The 17,749-nt window shown below is 40.3% G+C and overlaps 2 protein-coding genes across 3 annotated transcripts in view; one reads left to right on the forward strand and one right to left on the reverse strand.

Annotated features, from left to right (window-relative positions):
• The window catches only part of LOC129763319 (BLOC-1-related complex subunit 5), a 44,140-nt gene that overhangs the window by 19,716 nt on the left and 6,675 nt on the right, over positions 1-17,749 (forward strand). The window lies entirely within an intron of this gene.
• Positions 10,909-13,875, reverse strand: LOC129763321 (uncharacterized). The gene is made up of 2 exons (XM_055762262.1): positions 13,787-13,875; positions 10,909-13,574 (listed from the first exon to the last, which is right to left on the reverse strand). Exon 2 carries the CDS (start codon positions 13,026-13,028, stop codon positions 12,150-12,152), a length of 879 nt encoding a protein of 292 aa, XP_055618237.1. The 5' UTR covers positions 13,029-13,574; positions 13,787-13,875; the 3' UTR covers positions 10,909-12,149.

Raw genomic sequence — 17,749 nt, forward strand, 5'->3', positions numbered from 1 at the left:
CACTTTTACTTCCATTTTTGGAAGAATGTCGGGAGTGAGAATTGAACTCGTGATCTCTGCGTGAGAGGTATGGATGTTACCACTACGCCAGATCGCCTCCCTCGGGCGGGAGGTGTGACGCTTACGATAAATCATGTGTGTTCTTACCGATGTGTTCACACCAGGCTGACGTGTCGTGAGCGTGGTTTTGACGTGTGGCTGGCGTGCAAACGAAAACACTTCACGCCGGCGATATTTGTTCTTCTCCGTTTCTCATTAGCATATGTTTGTTTGTAGAAGTGACATAATTTAATTTTTTTTTGTTTTTTTATTTTTTACGTTTTTTACCCTCCGAGTTTTTAGCCGGATACGTCCAACGATGTTGGAATATAGAAAAATAAACCAATTTTCATTCTTTCATTCAAAAACACACATTGACAATTTTCATAGAACACGCCGAAGACACGCCGCTGCCACGGTGCAGTGTGAGTGAGAAGTGAACACGCCCCGCTCACGCAACGTTAACGCCCCGCTGCAGTGAGAACATGGCCTTATTGTACTCGGCTAAATCGCTTCAATTGAATTCGATATCGTTCTCCAGTGATTTCGTTCGGTTTCAGGAACGCACAGTAAAATAAAAGGAAGTGTGTTTTCCAAGACATGACCACATCGTTAACGTGCAACTACGTAATAATTGTCGGCGAGAATCAACATTAGAACAAATTAAGAATAAACCTTTGTCGAATAAACGATATATCGTGGTTAGGTGCACTTGCCAAAAATACCAACAACGATATATCGTTGCGCCTCTGTTGGGGCCTTATTGTACACATCACAAGAGGTCTGTGTTTCAAAATAACTTTATAGAATGCTAAAATGGTTCATATTCGATGCAACACAAGTGGAAAAATGGTTATTAGATTTAACTTTTTGTTATATTTTATGCTGATTAGTGCCGCGGGTTTGTATATGTTGAGACGCGTCCACATTACGCCAGTCGGCATCGGTAATAAATTTCTTGCATCAACTAATAAATTGCTTGTGTAAGCAAGAGTAAGGAAATATTACATACTTTTGACGTGGGACTACGTCTAACCGAAGTATATGGGAGTGAAACGAAAACCTAAACACAGAACATACAGGAAAAAATGAAAGATTTAAAATGCTTTAAGGGGGGACCCCTGTCTGGAAGGTCGAAAAATGATGAATCTTCGTGATTTTTTTTCGGATGTTAGGAATAAAGTGAAGTGTTCGGGTATTTTGGTTATTGTTGAAGGTATATTTGAAGATGTTTTTTCCATTTTTTGAGTGCACGAATAATGATTATTACGCTGTTTAGAGCTGGATGCGTAGATGTTGTCTGAAAAAGATACCTTACTGGTGGTATCGGTTCTGAAGAAACGGGGGGTCGTAGAACGAATTCCAATGAATATTTTGAATCCTTAGGACAATACCTAAAGTGTTACATAGAGGTTTTTTAAAATTCGAAAAATTTCCAAAATGGCGGCCATTTTTGTTAAAAATACGTCATTTTTCATAAAAAATCGCTGTTTAAAAATTCATAAAAAATCGAAAAAATGAAATATCAAAAAACGGCTATGTAACACTTTAGATAATTCATTTCTACATTTTTAGATGCCAATTTCAGCCAAATCGGTCGAGTAGATCCTGAGATATCGATACCACCAGTTGAAAAAACATGGTTTCGAGAAAAACGCGTTTAAAGTTTTTTTCAAGTTTTCGGTCAGCAATGCGTTGCAATAAATGAAGTAGATTATATTGAAATGAGTTTCTTTTTTTCTTTAAGTAGCTGAATACCTGTCCGTTACAAATTTATGAAAAAAAAACAAAATGGCGGATGCAAAATGGCGAATGAAAAATGGCGGATCAGAAACGGAAAACATATGTTTGAGGAATATTAATGTATTTGTAACACAAAATAATACACTTTTAGAAATGATCAGCTTTTAGTTAGCTATTCCGGCTCCATACACTTCGCCTTCGGCCTCCAGGAAGCTGTCCGCAGCACTTTTTCTGGCCGCAGCAATCATTTGTCGAGCAATCTTACTGCTCTCGTATTTCTTCACTTCTGCCTTGGAAATTCTTTTTTTGTTCAGTTACAAATATAACGCATGGCAGCTCGGTCCAATCAGCATTCCCATTAATTTCATCATTTTCAAAACAGAAATATAGCCATCGTTAAACAAACTAACTGCTGTATAACTAGCGAAGTCAACAGTGTGTTTGCCACTATGCTTGGATTTTGGAGCGATTGACCAAATAACTGAATTGAGGCTTTCATTATTGTTCTGCGTAAACCCCCCTTCGCATCGTTGCAATAAATTGTCTGCCGAAAGGTCCTCATAGACTGGTCGAATTGCGTCCTGCACATCTTTCGGCAAAGGTTCGTGGTGATCATAATCCTTCAATGTGTTCAATTCGTTTGCTTTCAGATATGAGCACCAGGCACTATCACATAAGTCATGTTGTGGATGCCTGTTGTTCGAAACTTTGTGAAGAAATGTCGCCCAAATCGCCTTCTTCATCTCCTCTTTACTGTCAGAATTGCGTCGAATTGCTAGACCGTAGTAAACTGTCAATTCATTGATTAGTTTATCGGTCAGCTTTCCTCTTCCTCCCAGGCCTTTGTTGTTCTTTTTAACACTTCGCAGTCGAGTTCCCATTCGCTTCTGTACATGTCCTATGCATTCCTTCTTTACAATGTTGACGCCTTTATACGGATTGCTGTCGACAATTCCCTTGTAAGTCTTGCTGTCACCATCACCAACGTAATTAGTATATCGAACGGAGTACTTTTCCTCGGAGCGCAGAAACATCTCCCGAATCGCGTCAACTTCCATTCTTCCAGCTGATCCCTCGTGGTTGTTGCTGCAGTGGTTCGCGTGATCTTCTAACCACGAATCGTATTCCGGGCTTCCCATCAATTTCTTCCAGGTCTCGCATTCTTTACAGTACGATGATTTTACATTTATATCAACCACTTTTCCACTGTTATACCCAATCAAGGACGACACTCCAAATAGTGAAGAATACCCACGTTTCTTCCAAGTGCCGTCTCCAGAAACCGTGATGTCTCTGCTTCCTCCACTCATTTTTGTTTCATCAGCGACTGCATTTTCCATAGAACTTTCACCGATAACTTCTGCTGCTTTGAAAATGTAGGAACTGATATTGTCGTACGTGCTCTCCGCGACTTGCTTTGGGAGATCCATTAGTCCACAAAACTTTTCCAGCGCAGCATAGCCAAGTCCCAGTAACTTAAATACGAAGGTGATTCGGCGGTTGATTTCATATGCTTTTCCACGGATTAAAGGACTCGAAAAAACATATGTTGGTTTACAAGACGGACAGTTGATCACCAGTTTAAATCCAAGTCCGCGGCAACTTTCCTCGGAAAATGTTACATTTCCATCACATTTTTTACATTTCGTAACTTTCGAAACGACAGAAAAAACTGTCAAAAAATTGATTATGCGATACCCGAAAGAATCATTCACAGCAATGTCAGACAACTTTGGTGCTTTTAGCTTCTTCGCCGATCGACTTGTATTCTCGATTCTTCCTCCATATCTGTTTATTGGATAATTTTTTCGCTTTAAGGATACACGGTGTGGTCTCGCAATTCTTGAGCCTTTCGTATCGCGATACACACTTTTCGGACTCATGTTTAGGCAAAATTTGTAAAACTGTCTATTTTTATACCTGTCAAACACAAGCGAGTGAACAACTGAACAACAACAAACAGCATAACCAACACCAATTTAGAAAGCTCCCTACACAAATACAAATACAATTCCAACAAAATAAATATATGTATGTACAGAAAAAACTAAAATTACCATCTTTCACTAATCGGCAAAACAGCTGTCCACTTCACTTCATTTGTATGTGTGTGTATGTTTGTGTATGTGTGCGTATGTATGTATGTATGTGTTCGAGAGAGTATGAGAGCAACCAAAAAGCTAGCAAAACGGCTACTGCTACTTTTCTTGAGGTCACCTCATACTTTTGGCTGTAATTTTCCAACGAAATCAAATATCGAAAAATCCTTTTAGGACAACATTTCTGAGGGCATAAGCTTCCCAAAAATGCAAAAAAAGAAAATTCGATTTTTTCGATTTTCCAGACCGGGGTCCCCCCTTAAACTCGAACATTTCTTAATAAATCGGAAAGATGCTTGCTTCAATTGATAGGAAATATTTCTACGCGTCTATCACAATTAATAAAATGTTATTTTTCTTGGGATAAAGAATTGAATAACTGTAAAATGTCAAGCGTTATCTAAACGCCCTAACTGCCAAGTTTTGATTGGTCCGATATACGGTTTCCCCAACACAGACTTCAAAATCAATGTACCACTGGGAATTCGCTTTGCAAATATATACGCAAGTAGGGGGTATTTTTTTCCCACCGAGCTGTGATTCCCTGACACGGACTTCAAAATCAATGTGCCTGGGGGAATCCGTTTTGCAGATACATGCAAGTTGGGGGCAGCGTTGCCAATGTTCCAGTTTAAACTGGATTCTTCCAGTTTTTTGACGTAGGACTACGTCATACATGAAGGGTGCCAGATCAGAAAATAGGTCACGTTTTTATGAAATAAAGTTAACGTTAATAACTATCTTTGCTTCGAACGGATTTTAACGATTTGCATATCAATCGAATCGGAAACTTTCTAAGATTTGTTTTATATGCTATACATTACAATCCCATAGTCTGTATATGGTTCAAATTGATGAAACTTGGAAGCATTCCCATTTTCCCATACATTTGTTATGTCCATTTGTGTGTTTTCCCAACAGAGCTGTCAATAACGGGCAACTTATGCAGCCGTTAGAACAGAAACAACGAAGGGGGATAGAGAAAAGAGAATATTCGCGAAGTAAAATCCAACCTTGCATAGTGAGTAAGCTTTCGCTAGCATATAAGTATTGCATCTCCTCTGAGAAAAAGTCTCAGAATCTTTCTGTGCCCGAAACAACAAAAGTCGCTTATTCTGTTCGTTTTGTGTTTTGTTCCCCCTCGAGCTGTAAGCGCTAACGAATATTTCACTCGAAGAGCATCTAGCATTGCAATTAACAAAACCATCTGAGCCATGCCAAAGCAGGCGAAAGAAGAGCATATGTTCGATACTTTTAGTTACCATTCGTAGCACACCTTCGATAATTTTAGCTACCATTCGTATTTGCTCTCGTGCGCATCGGTTCTGTTCTGATGCGACAAGCTCCTAGTTTTTTTGACGGTTTTGACCGAGAGTCGAGAAACGATTTTTCCTAAACGGTCATTCTCGCGATGTTTAATTTTTATCGCTGTAATTGTGTGCATATTTTAGACGCGTGTTTGATGCTTGTTGAATGGCGATGCACGGAAGATGTCTCTCGTTAAATATTTAGTACAATGCGTGCATTGATATAAAGAAACAAATTGCGACATACGACCAATTAGTGTATTGTTCTCGCAAAGGCAAGAAAGAATCGATGCTGCTCGAAATGATTCAACAAAACTACGCAAGCCAAAGAGTTATTTATGAAATTTCGACGTATTGGCAAATAATATCCGAAATGATAAACCAACAAATTATTAAAAAAAAGATTGCGTAGTTCTCGTCCTAAGCGGTTGTGTCTCGGATACAACCCCTCGATTTTCTTTCGTTGATCCAGTCAAACAGCTAAATCCTAAAATCGTCCAGTTTTTTTTAAAATATTATCCAGTTTTATCCAGTTTTTTATTGTGTGGTTTTTTACGCGGGGGATACGTACCTCGTAAAAAAACCGCGTTAATTGGAAAATCCGTGTAAAGAAAAACCGCGTTAATTCGAAAATCGCGTAAAAAAAAGGGTGGGTTATATCTATGATATAAACGCAAAGTTGACGTGGGAACACCGTAGCTTAGCAATCATTTTTGACGTAGAGCTACGTCTTTCATTAAGGGTGCCAAATCAGAAAACAGGTCACGTTTTTATGAAATAAAGTTAACGTTAATAACTATTTTTGCCGCGAACGGATTTTGGCGATTTACATACTAAACGAATCGTAAATTCCGTAAGATTTGTTTAATATGCCATACATTAGAATCCCCTGGTTTTTAAATGGTTAAAATTCATGAAAACTTTAAGCGTTTCCATTTTCCCATACATTTGTTCTGTTCATTTGTGTGCTTTCCCGAACAGAGATGCCAATAACGAGCAACCTATCGACGACCAACGGAGGGGAAATCCTAGGATTTAAAGTCTCCGAGAACAAAGGAAAAGTAGAAAAATGAAGGGGAATACTTGCCAAGAGTATAAACAGTGGATCTCGCTGAGGCAAACTTTCATTCGGCATCGGACTGTTGAGTAATCCAGTTCACTTTGCTTTTGCTTCGATCTAAGATTGGACCCCACCAGTGGTAATACAACTTGGATATCGTCGTTTGGCTTTTCTGTTCGTTTTTCGCGTTATTCGTATCGTGTGTTTTTCTTTCCGCGTCATATTGGACGCTTCACGTAGTGTGTGATGAGCAAGAAGAAGAGGAAGGCAGGCTCGAGCCCTGCAAAAAACGAACGCATTGCCAGGGGCAATAAAATTTCGAAGCAAGCGTCATCCAATGATGCACGTGATGTTGATGCAGTGAAAAGCGCTCGCACTGAACCGAGCCTTCGTGAGTGTGACACCGCATCGAACAACAGCGAAGTAGGCGATTTCGGCGCGTCGGTCGAAAATGTAAACGCTGTTACCCAGACAGTAACCAAAATCAAGCTCCTCCCGCAGGTGGTGAAGGCGGTCACTCTTGAAAAACTCATCAGCGAATTCGCATCGATGGGTGCTACAGCAGAGTACAAGCTGTGTGGCATAATTCAGTTTTTTTCCAAGCAGTTAACATTGTCTGTTTTCCGTCATCATAAGGGTTCGTTGGTGCCTTTGAGAATGCATCAATTCATTAAACTGACGTTATGGCGAAGCAGACGTTAATATTGTGCGTCAAAAAATAATTTGGGGAATACCAAGTATCTTGAATGTCTTACTGGAATGTTATAAGTTATTTGGGTTCGCGTGCCAGTCGCAAAACTGCCTTCAACTAGGATTGCATTTGCACTAATATTGATCATAATGAAGTATTGCTACTGTTTTCGAGGTTGTTATTAACAAAAAGAGTTTATTTCGCTTGTTTAGTCACCAAGAAAGCAAATGTCGTTCTGGAATTTTGTATGTGATTAGGTTTCGCTTGCCAGTAGCAAAACTTCCTCCACCAAGGGTGACAGCTGCGCTTCTCTCGAGCATGAGAAAGTAATGCTTTTTTTCGAGGCCAGTAATATTAAAAGGAGCGTATCTTTTGAGAATAGCGTAAAATGATGCGAAGTGTTTATATTCCTAGTAGTTTCAAGCCACCAATGTATGGCTCTGTATGCATGCTATGGCGAACGCTTGTTTGGCGCTTGGTTTACGTTGTACGAACGATGCCTAGAGGAGCGATTGCTTTGAGGCGATACTAAATAACATGTAACATGATTTTTTTTAATAAATCGTTTATTTTTACAGGCTCAGTTACATAAGTTTAAAGGAGCAAAACTTCTATCTGTATTGTTACAGGTATATATAAACATTTTTCATTAATTCTATAACATGATATTTGATACTTGCAAGTGTTGTCATTGTTGTTGTTTCCATGCGGTGCCAAAGATATATTGATGTAGTTATGAGATGTGGAATAATGGTGCTGGTGCAACATGTATATAATCGACTGTAGCCGAGTTTATGACAATTGCGAAAAAGGCCACCGGAATAGCGTTCGAGGTAAATTTTCAATGCATTGACATGAAGTAAATTGCGATATGCGATCAGCTAGTGTATTGTTTTGCGAGGGCAAGAATGAATCATCAATCAATTATCGTCAACCATTTCAAACCATTTCAGAGATTATTCTACTAAGTAGTTGTTTCTAAAACTTCACAGCATTGTAGAATAATATCCGAAGGTATAAACAAGCGACTTATAAAAAATAACAGCGTAGTTCTACGTCAACAATGCGGTCGTATCTTGGACACAACCTCCTATAATTTTTTGACGTAGGATTACGTCTTTCGGGAACATATTGGAGTACAAATTGAAAAACGAATATCGATCGCATCGTGAAAAATGTCCAATTTCAAACGCTTATTGCTCAGTCATTTCATGACGGATTGATGAGATTTTTACATCAAAACATTGCGGCACTCTATAACAATTTTTCACCTTGAATAAAATAATTGATATCATGTAATTATCTATCGAACAATTGAAACATCTCAACCCCTATCCAAACGGTACTGATTGGTCGAAATTGACGTCATTTCTTTTTCGCGCCTGCTTCGCTTCTTTCGTTCCCCGATAAGTCAAATGTTTGCATGGCGAGCGAGTGGGGGGCGCCTATTTCTCACATACCAACTGATATAAAAGGACGGTAGCATTTTTGGATTTCTTTAGTCAGAGACGAATGAACTCTCAGAGTTTAAAGTCTCTCTAATTCAATACCTTCCTTCCTTCCTTGGATTTCTCATTCTCGTTCTACGCTCAGATCGGCAAACATCTGGGCTTCTAGTGTGCAGTGCTCTACAAGTCAACCAACACCATACGGTGCGGAAAGGAGAGGAAGCCATCGGCAACCAACGATGGATGCGGCGCGGCAAAGGGAGCAAAGAAGAGGAAGCAGCGGAGAGCATCAAATTAAATCTAGTGTGCATTGCTGGTGCGCTTCTCTTCACATCGACAATTTGATGCGGCAAAGGAGGCAGAGGAGCGAAGTGCATTGCACCGCATCGTATCACACCCGCTATCCGTCGTTTAGCTCGTCGTGGTGGTGCCAATCAAACCCTCGCAAATCGACGCACAGAAGCCGATGGCGCAAAAGTCAAGGAAAGCATCAGCGAATCCGTAAAAGCTACCGCTCCCAAAACTGAACTGCTACATCCGACTGAAACGCAGCAGATTCCGTACAACCCATTAAACCATTCCAGTCCTTCTCAGGACTATCAATTTGTTTTGAAACAAAAGAGTTTATTTTACTGTTTTCCACTTACCACAAAAACTATATAAAACCGATCAAAAATACTGTTTATTTTTACATTTTCTACTAATAACTAACATGGAACGTATCACGTCAAAAACATACGTTTCATCAACCACCTTTTACTGGATTTGGCAAAAGAAGCGAAGGACATATGCATGCATGTATATAACGGAACGCTCCAGTCATACACAGCCCGTTAGGGACGAATGACCTTTGGGTTAAAGTCCCTTCAAAAAAAAGAACGAACGATACACAGCCCGTATCAGACAAATGCATGAAGGAATTCTATAAAATAATATTTTTGCGGTGCCTTTGCGCCAACTACACGGGCGAGTAGCACCAGTAGCAAAAAATGTCAAAGTTCGTGACATCTGGTAGCAATATTTTTCTTCTTTTGAATAATACAGACTTTAAACTTTACGTTCATTCGTCTCTAGCCCTGAGAAGGGCCCTTGCGAAGAAAACTAGTTCATACTCTTTCTCGACCTACCTTTAGAAAGACATTTTCATTGTCGCTCAGCACTCCTCAGCAAACGAGTCTGCTTTCGGCGGCACCAAGCGACGCCATGAGCAATATTCATTTAGGGAGGCAGATTGATCTCCCATCGAACTAGCAGGCCCGAAGGCAGTTTTGAATTGATAAAATTTAAATGTATTTTTTTTATTTTGATTTGTGATTGTTCAAAACAATTATATAAATTTTTATATACATTGCCTGATGTTTCTACCAAAACACATCATTCAAACACATTTTTTTTCATGCGCAATTTTTATATAAGACTTTTTTTGACGTAGGATTACGTCTTTCGGGAACATGTTGGGGTATAAATTGGAAATCGAAAATCGAGCACATCGTGAAAATTGTCCAATTTCAAACACATATTGCTCAGTCATTTAATGATGAATTGATGAAATTTTTGCGTCAATCGATTTCGCCACTCCAAAACAATTTTTTATATTGAAGATAATAATATATGTCATGAAACTAACTATCGAACTATTGAAAAATTCCAACCCCTATCCTAACGGAAATAACCACATCTGATTGGTCGAAATTTACGACACGTGTGGCGGGTCCCTAACAGAAACATCAAAACCAAGCTGCCTGGGGGAAATCGGCTTTGCAAATACATGATAGTAGGGGGAGCTTTTGCTCCCACCGAAATGTTGCTTCGTGGAATTGCATATCAATGACTGATCGTGTATTGTGAAAAAATTATCATAAGTGTAAGTGTAAAATATATGGTAGCAGTTGTGTTGAAAATTACTTGATATATGAAACGATTTATTTTAATTTTCATAAATAAAAACCAAGGTGTGTTCCCGCTCGAGAACGGGTCGTTTGGTCACCAAATCATTATCAAAGAGTTTAACGATGTAATTCTTCAAACATATCCAAAATCAACAGATAGCCTAACGGAATCCTACGTCAACTATGCGGTCGTGCCTCGGACACAACCCTCCTGTGACTTTTTTTGTGTTGATTAAATTTTTCATTGAATGAAACAATTTCCGGATCCTTACAGCAGTGTTCCAGGATTCATATTACCTTAAACGTCCTCCCAAATCAATAGATAGTTGTTTGCATAGAGTTTCTTCGAAATATATCCACGGAACCGTTCCAACGTTATCGAACAAAATGCGTGTGCCAATGTTTATGAGACGACTCTGTGAACGCGCATGAATAACACATCAGACATTTATTATGTCACCAAAAGTGTGCTCAATTGCGAGTCAGACAACTAACATTAATTGAATAATTCAAGAAGGAGGAGGGGTATATCATTGAGTGCCCTTGACGTATTCTAATGGGATTTGCTGATATGGGTGACAAGCATACAGAATGTGAAAATCGGATTGTGAGAGTAGAAAAACTGGTTTCCGAACATATAGACAAGAAATTATTTCGTTTGTTTGATTCTCAGTTATTTTATTAAATTTATCTTCTGTTGTATCAATAGTGTTAGCTATGCCGTACATTCTCGGAAAGAACATTATTATTTTCTCTTTATTATTTGTTTCCGTTGCTTGTAACATTATTCCTGTGTATTATTAGCCTAAAACAAATATTTATTACGCCTATATCTAAATGTCATGGATTAGGAATTTCGATGAAGCCCATAACGATCGACTCATCTCTTGCTTGAATCTCACTTCACTACCAACAACTCGTTCTTCGTTTATTCGCGTAACATTGAATGGTGAACCAAAAGTCGTGCTCTTTGATTAAAGCAATTTGAATCATATTGTTGTGAAAGTAGTTAATGAATGAAGCGTTGCTTGGAGCAGTAGCAGCATATTTGATACACGCAGCTTCTCTTTTCATTGGCGCGCGAGCTACTTTCAACACTGCAACACACAACACAATGCTGTTCCGTCGATAGCTTTGAAGTAGCGTATCTTCTCAATTATTCATTTAAACAAGACACACATTTGCTTTTAACAACACCGTGTGGGCTCGGCTTGTACAAATGATTACATCAAGCTGCAACAAATCTTTCACTTTGTTTGCTTTCCTCATGATTGATCAGCTTTTCTTTTGGTATATGATATTGGGAGTTCTTTGAACACCACGTGGAAACTGAACAATCAATCCAACAACTGTGTAACCTGAAAATCATGTTCTTCGTTGCTCGAATACTTTCCGATTATTTCTTAATTGCACCAATACACAACCCGGTTCCCGGTTTCTGTACACATATTCTCTAATCACGTTGTTAACTATACATAAATTATTCCGGTTGAACCATTTGCACATGTTATCTAACCATTCTTCACAGACGAATTATCTCCTTATGTGTAGCACTTCTGCGGCCGCAACCCAAGCGCGAGCCGTGACCACTGCTTTCATGCGCATTGATTGCTCCATTTTTGGAAACCGATAACCACCAATTTTCGAAATCAACAGTTCACACCCACTCTCGGATCTTTGTTTTCGCTTGTTTTTTTTTCTTTATTTATTTAAACGTAAATCTAGTTTTACCGAACGACACTACCCCTTCAACAGCACACCTCGAGTCGACCCTCCAAGAATGCCTATGGTTTACGCAGGCAGCAGCATTTGCTTGTGCAACACAATTACTCTCGCTTCGTCACGCGCCGCGAAGTTGTCAGTGTTGTTTCATTCACAGATTAGGCAATCCTACGCCCACGCGATCCGTGGCCGATTCGCGTACCGAGGCGGGTTTCCGGGGAGCACTGCTGTCCTCCGCTATCAACACGCCGTTGCTAAAGTTGATGCTCGAGCGCAGATGGCGCTGGGACATCCGCTTGTGTTCCGGAATTTCACCCCCTAGCGGGGTTCCTGGTGGGCTGAAACCGTTGTAGTTGAAATCGTTCGACTTGAAGCTTCGATCGTCCTCGAAATCGTCGTAGCTACCGGTGTAGCGCGCCGAGTAGTGGTATTCCGACGCAGCTGGGGAGGAATGTTGCTTCCGGTAGGCGGTTCCATTAGACATCGGACTGTACCGCGCCAGCTCTTCCTGCTCAGGCGTGGCCGCTCTGAAGCATCCATTTGTTGTGGTGGTTGGTGATGCCGCTTTCGGAGTTGACTTTTCGTTTGCTGTGTCCACAAAGTCATAAAAATGAAAATTGGATTTTAACGAAGTTTGTCGGCTCTGTTTGGCTGCCTCGCTGACATCGTCGCTCTGCTCGCGCAGAAACTGTGCTATTCTTAACTTCTCCCGTTGCCGTTCTCGTTCCAACTGGGAGAACGACGAATCACAACCGTCATCGAATGTGATATGGGAACGAGCGTTCGAGCGGTGTCTTTGCATCAAAATTTCCGGAGTTTCACGTTCACCGGCAGGGCTAGCGCACTGTTTGGTCGGTGTGGATGACGCTGACGAATGGCTACCGCTGCTGGTTCGATACGTCTCCGACGCATCCTGCATGTACTCATCCGGCCAGAAGAAGCTGGACTTCTGCCTGTCGGGTCCATCCGCTGGCCGATGACGATTGATCATCGCATCCGTGAGGCCATGGAAAAACTTTTGTCCGGACATGTTGTATCACTAGGTGGGTCTCACTAAACGTTCATATTTCAGTCAATACACACTCACAAATCTCGGGAATTCTGATGCGCTACAATATCGAGTCACTGGCACTCTCCGGACTGCAAAGCAATAAAACTCCAATATGAAACCAACCGCGCTCGCGCCGTGTACCGTTGATCTTTACTTTCCAACACGATGCAGCTGAATAAGCTCTGGTGGTGAAAATTAGCACGGAGAACCTGTTTCAACCGCTAGCGCGCAACGGTTGAGCGATTGGCATGCAGTGTACACAGATTGGTTTGTTTTGCGGGTGGAATTTGGTGGAACAGCTTTGGTGATCGCCGAAGTTGTGGGTGAGAGATAAAATTTCTCGGAGAAAATTGTTATCTGTCCCGAAATGATTATCATCAAATGAGAAAATTGTTATCTGTCCCGAAATGATTATCATCCGTTCGAAGATGATATAACACTTTAATTGATTTGCGTGTTAATGACACAACACTTCAAGAAGGTGACATACTTTCACCCACATCACACAGTATGGGATTTTGCGATCTGTACAGAGTAAAATTGTTGTCAATATTTTATGACCAGAATTGTTCATACAAATGAGGCGGGAAGAAGCAAGAGTGAGATAAATCTCAATTTTAGGAACTAAGTTAAGTATGCCTGTCTACCCGCACTATCAGAGCCTCTTTTGTCTCTAACCGCCTCATAGGGACACACGCCATCGTGGTCTAATGAGCTAATGAAACACCCATACTTACCCTCTGACATGTTCTCAGCGATGAATAGAAAAGATTAGCTAGTGATGCTGAAATGTATGACTATGTGAATAAAAAAGTAACAAAACTGTTTATTATGTCCAAATGTCTACAAGTTGCACCATGCCAACGCACCTGCGCGTTTCACCGTTCGCAGTCACCGCGTGATACGTGTCTTCCTTTCTTCAATCGATACCACAGCTGACACGAATTAAATTACTGTTTTATGCAGTCAAATAATAGTAATCGGAGATTGAAAGCTAATTGCAATTTTGGTGTCTTTTTGCTGATTTTTTTTAAAACCTATATGTCCAACTTTTTAGTCCAAAGGGTGTTACGATCAAATTTGGCCAATTAAAAATATTAAAAAATCGAATTATTTTTGTTCTTGGAGATCAACTCAAGCGTGTTCCACATCAAATTGCATCACGGGAAATCGCTGTAGAAAATTACCTAGTTGACCGATACATTTAAAACTTTCAGACAATAAAATATAACAGATTAGTAGGCTTTTGGGATATTTATTTCATTCAACTTGACCTCCCTGGGAATCCTTCGTAGTACCTGCTTTATAATGGCCCAGTATTTTTTGATAAGCCGTAGTTCCGGTGCGTTGAGGGGATTCATGCCCTTGGGGACGAAAGTAACCCCGTTGGCTTCGTTCCAGAATATCGTAGGGCCTTCGTGTTGCTTCTACAGAGGAAACAGACGCTTCTGTAGTGACGAACGACGCACTCCGTTTGCCACATGAGCAAATTGCAAACTTGGCAAACTTTGAAAGTTTGTGCTTCCTCACTTCCTCCGGAACATCAAACTTATGTTGGGCGGTGAGGAACGGTAGCCCCGGAAGCTGCCGGAAGTTCACCTTGACGTAAGCCTCATCATCCATAATGAGACAATGAGGTTTCGTCAGCACCTGGGTGTATGGTTTCCGGGCCTGTGACTTTCGCACCGTTCGTCACGATTTGGAGCCTTCTGCATTTTGTACGTTCATTATGTCCAACTTCTATAAGACCACCCTGATTCTATTTCGTTGCAACACAATCAGTTAGAATTTCAACAAGATACATTCATACATTGTTGAATGCTTAGAACAAAGCATATTTAACGTCAATTTCGTATAAAAGAGTTGTTTGCTCATTTTTTGTGCTTATTTATGATAATTTCAGCTTTTGTCCAGTTTCTATAAGACCACGTCTAAATTCATAAGTATTATCAATGAAAAATTCAAAACGATCGGCTGATTTACATGTCAATAATTGGTAACCTTGCCATTTAGACTAATAACCATAAAAATTCGTGTTGGAATACTATTTACCAAATTCTTGATATATCGATTTCTCGATATTTTTCCATTGTCCCGAAATTGCAACATTGAGCTTTTTAATCGTGGTGTACCGCTTTCCCTCAGTGTAGATTCTGCGAACAAGGATCTCCTCCTAAGATTTTCAACAGGATTCAAGTCTGGAGAGCGAGCCGGCCAGTCCAAAAAAATAAGTTTTTGGTCTTTAATCCATTGCTTAGTTTCCTTGCTGATATGAATGTAGCATTGTTTTGCTGGAATGTGATTCTTTGTAACCCACGCAGTATCAAAAAGTTCTCTGTCGTAATGAATATCTCATGGGAATGCTCGATGTTTGAACACGACAGTGTTCGAGTTCTGCCAGAAAGATGGGAGACAGTAGTGGTTAGTGATGGACGATGCTTTCAGTAAAATTTTAATATCAACGACTTATTTTATTAATGTGTAAATTACACAGTAGAAGTAGTAGCCATTTAGGCGTTAGGATTTCTGTTCCATTACATTATGGTAAATTACACTCTAGTAGCCATTTCGGCGTAAGGGTATTCTATCTGTTCTTCCATTGTTCAGCAGACCGGACAGCGGAGACAGTTGATATTGATCATTGTTGGGTTATTTATAGAACAGTAGCCCGATGTTTCTTGCAGAGCAGAGCAGTTGTATGGATGAATCGATCTTTGTTCCACCGTGGATCGATTTCCATAGCTGATGATGGCTGCGTGGACGTAATTATTCTATAACAACACAAAGATGGTCAATTGAGGGCCCTGATTTTGAACTCACGATTGATCGCTTAGTAAGCGAACGCGTAACCAAGTGGCTACGAAGACCCCCTTCCCTGTATCGTTCCGATTTTAGTATATGTCCAGCCGAAGCTAGGACTGACGAGTGTGATGTGACAAATTATAATTATCCATTTATGGTGTTTGAAGTGGGTGGATTAAAGTAAAAACGATAAAACCATTACAACTTCAGTGATAAAACGGTAAACTTTCCAGCAATGAGAGCATATGTATTCCAGGTTAGAGAAATGTATTTCTTTCGTTCGTTGAACGAAATGCTTGAAAAGCGTTGAAAATGTTTAACTTTTGTAGAAGATTGTCCGAAAATAAAAATCCTCGGATGTAACTACCGTGTATAATACGATATTTTTTTGAAATTGTTCACAATACATAAGCGATAAGTTTGCATCGTTTTTCCCTTGTAGAAAGAGTCGAAATGATAAACGATAGTTAACAACCTTGAAAAATTTAGTGAAAACATTCCATCTGGCAGCGCATCTGCTGTCTGACCACTTACAGCCACAATGCTCGCAGAGCCGCAGCTTTCGCTTTCCCCGTCACTACTACTTCTGCTTCTACGGGACAGACCAATCTCGCAGCCATTCCTGTGTTGAGAACCATCGAAACTGGAATTATTATCCATGCAAATGTGAAACAGTCGCGTAGTCGTTTCTTGGGGGGGGGGAGCTCAGAGCTGCTTGTTCTACCCTACCTATTGTGACGATGGGGCTCACACCGTTGATCGAGCGCAAGCGCGCGGGTGGTTGTTGTTTCGTGGTTGCGGTTCGTCGCTCGTTGTGAAGTTTTTTTGCTCCATCTGGGTCCGCTTGTACCGCTGCCACATCCCCACTCCCCTCGGTTGAATCATGTGGCGTAGTGAATCAACGATGCCTGATCGATTAAACCTATATATGAAAACTAATAATCACGCCGTTAATGTGGGTGATACGCGGGAGCAACTCACCTAGTGCGCGGAGGATTGTTGCTAGTTGGCTGCGTGTGGATTTTTAAGTTTTGTTCTGAATTAATTAATTGCCACTGACAAAAGGTTAGACATTGCTTTCGTGGCTTCATTTCACTCCTTAAATATACCGTTACGCTTCAAAGCCACGGGTGCTACCGTAACGGGAATAACTAAATTGTATACATAATTATGAGTTTTTAAATTGGGATAAATAATTTAAGAAGAATCCATACAAATACCATGCTTCTCTTTCTCCAACGAACTGTGTTGAACATGAGAAAGGTCGATCTGGTGGTTGATGTGGAATTTCGAGATAGGTGACTATTCAGAGATGAATTCCAATGCAAAGATGGATTAGTCTCCTTGGGCAAGAGATTAGTGTCGTTAGACACGTAACTCATGGAAGCATCATATTGATCATTTTTCATGCATTACTCTGAGTGAAGAATTCACAGAATTCAGCTCTATCAATTGGAAATCGAAAGTTATGAACTGGGACTGTATCATCATATGATTTTTTTACTTCGGATACTTTTTCATAAGACCAAATTATAATGATACATTTGTAATCACAACGGATGCAAGTAACTACGCAATTGGAGCGGTCCTGTCCAACGAAAAGACAATGAATCGACCAACAGCCTATGCTAGTAAAGGGCGAACACGAAATTATTGCGACACATCCAACAGGGCATTACTTTTTTACCATTGGGTAAAAATCAACCAAATTTTGCACACTTTCTCATTGATGTGTATTGTCTACATGCTGTCAATCTCGAAGTCGTGTTTTTCGATTTAACGAAAATGAAGGTGAACCAACGCGAGTCGAGAAAACAATTTTTTTCCAAACACCTAGAATTTCCTGACATGTCGCACCGGACAGTTGGGAGCAATGTTGAACATTCACCATTCAACCG

The sequence above is a fragment of the Toxorhynchites rutilus genome, chromosome 1 (assembly GCF_029784135.1).
Source record: "Toxorhynchites rutilus septentrionalis strain SRP chromosome 1, ASM2978413v1, whole genome shotgun sequence".
NCBI lineage: Eukaryota > Metazoa > Arthropoda > Insecta > Diptera > Culicidae > Toxorhynchites > Toxorhynchites rutilus.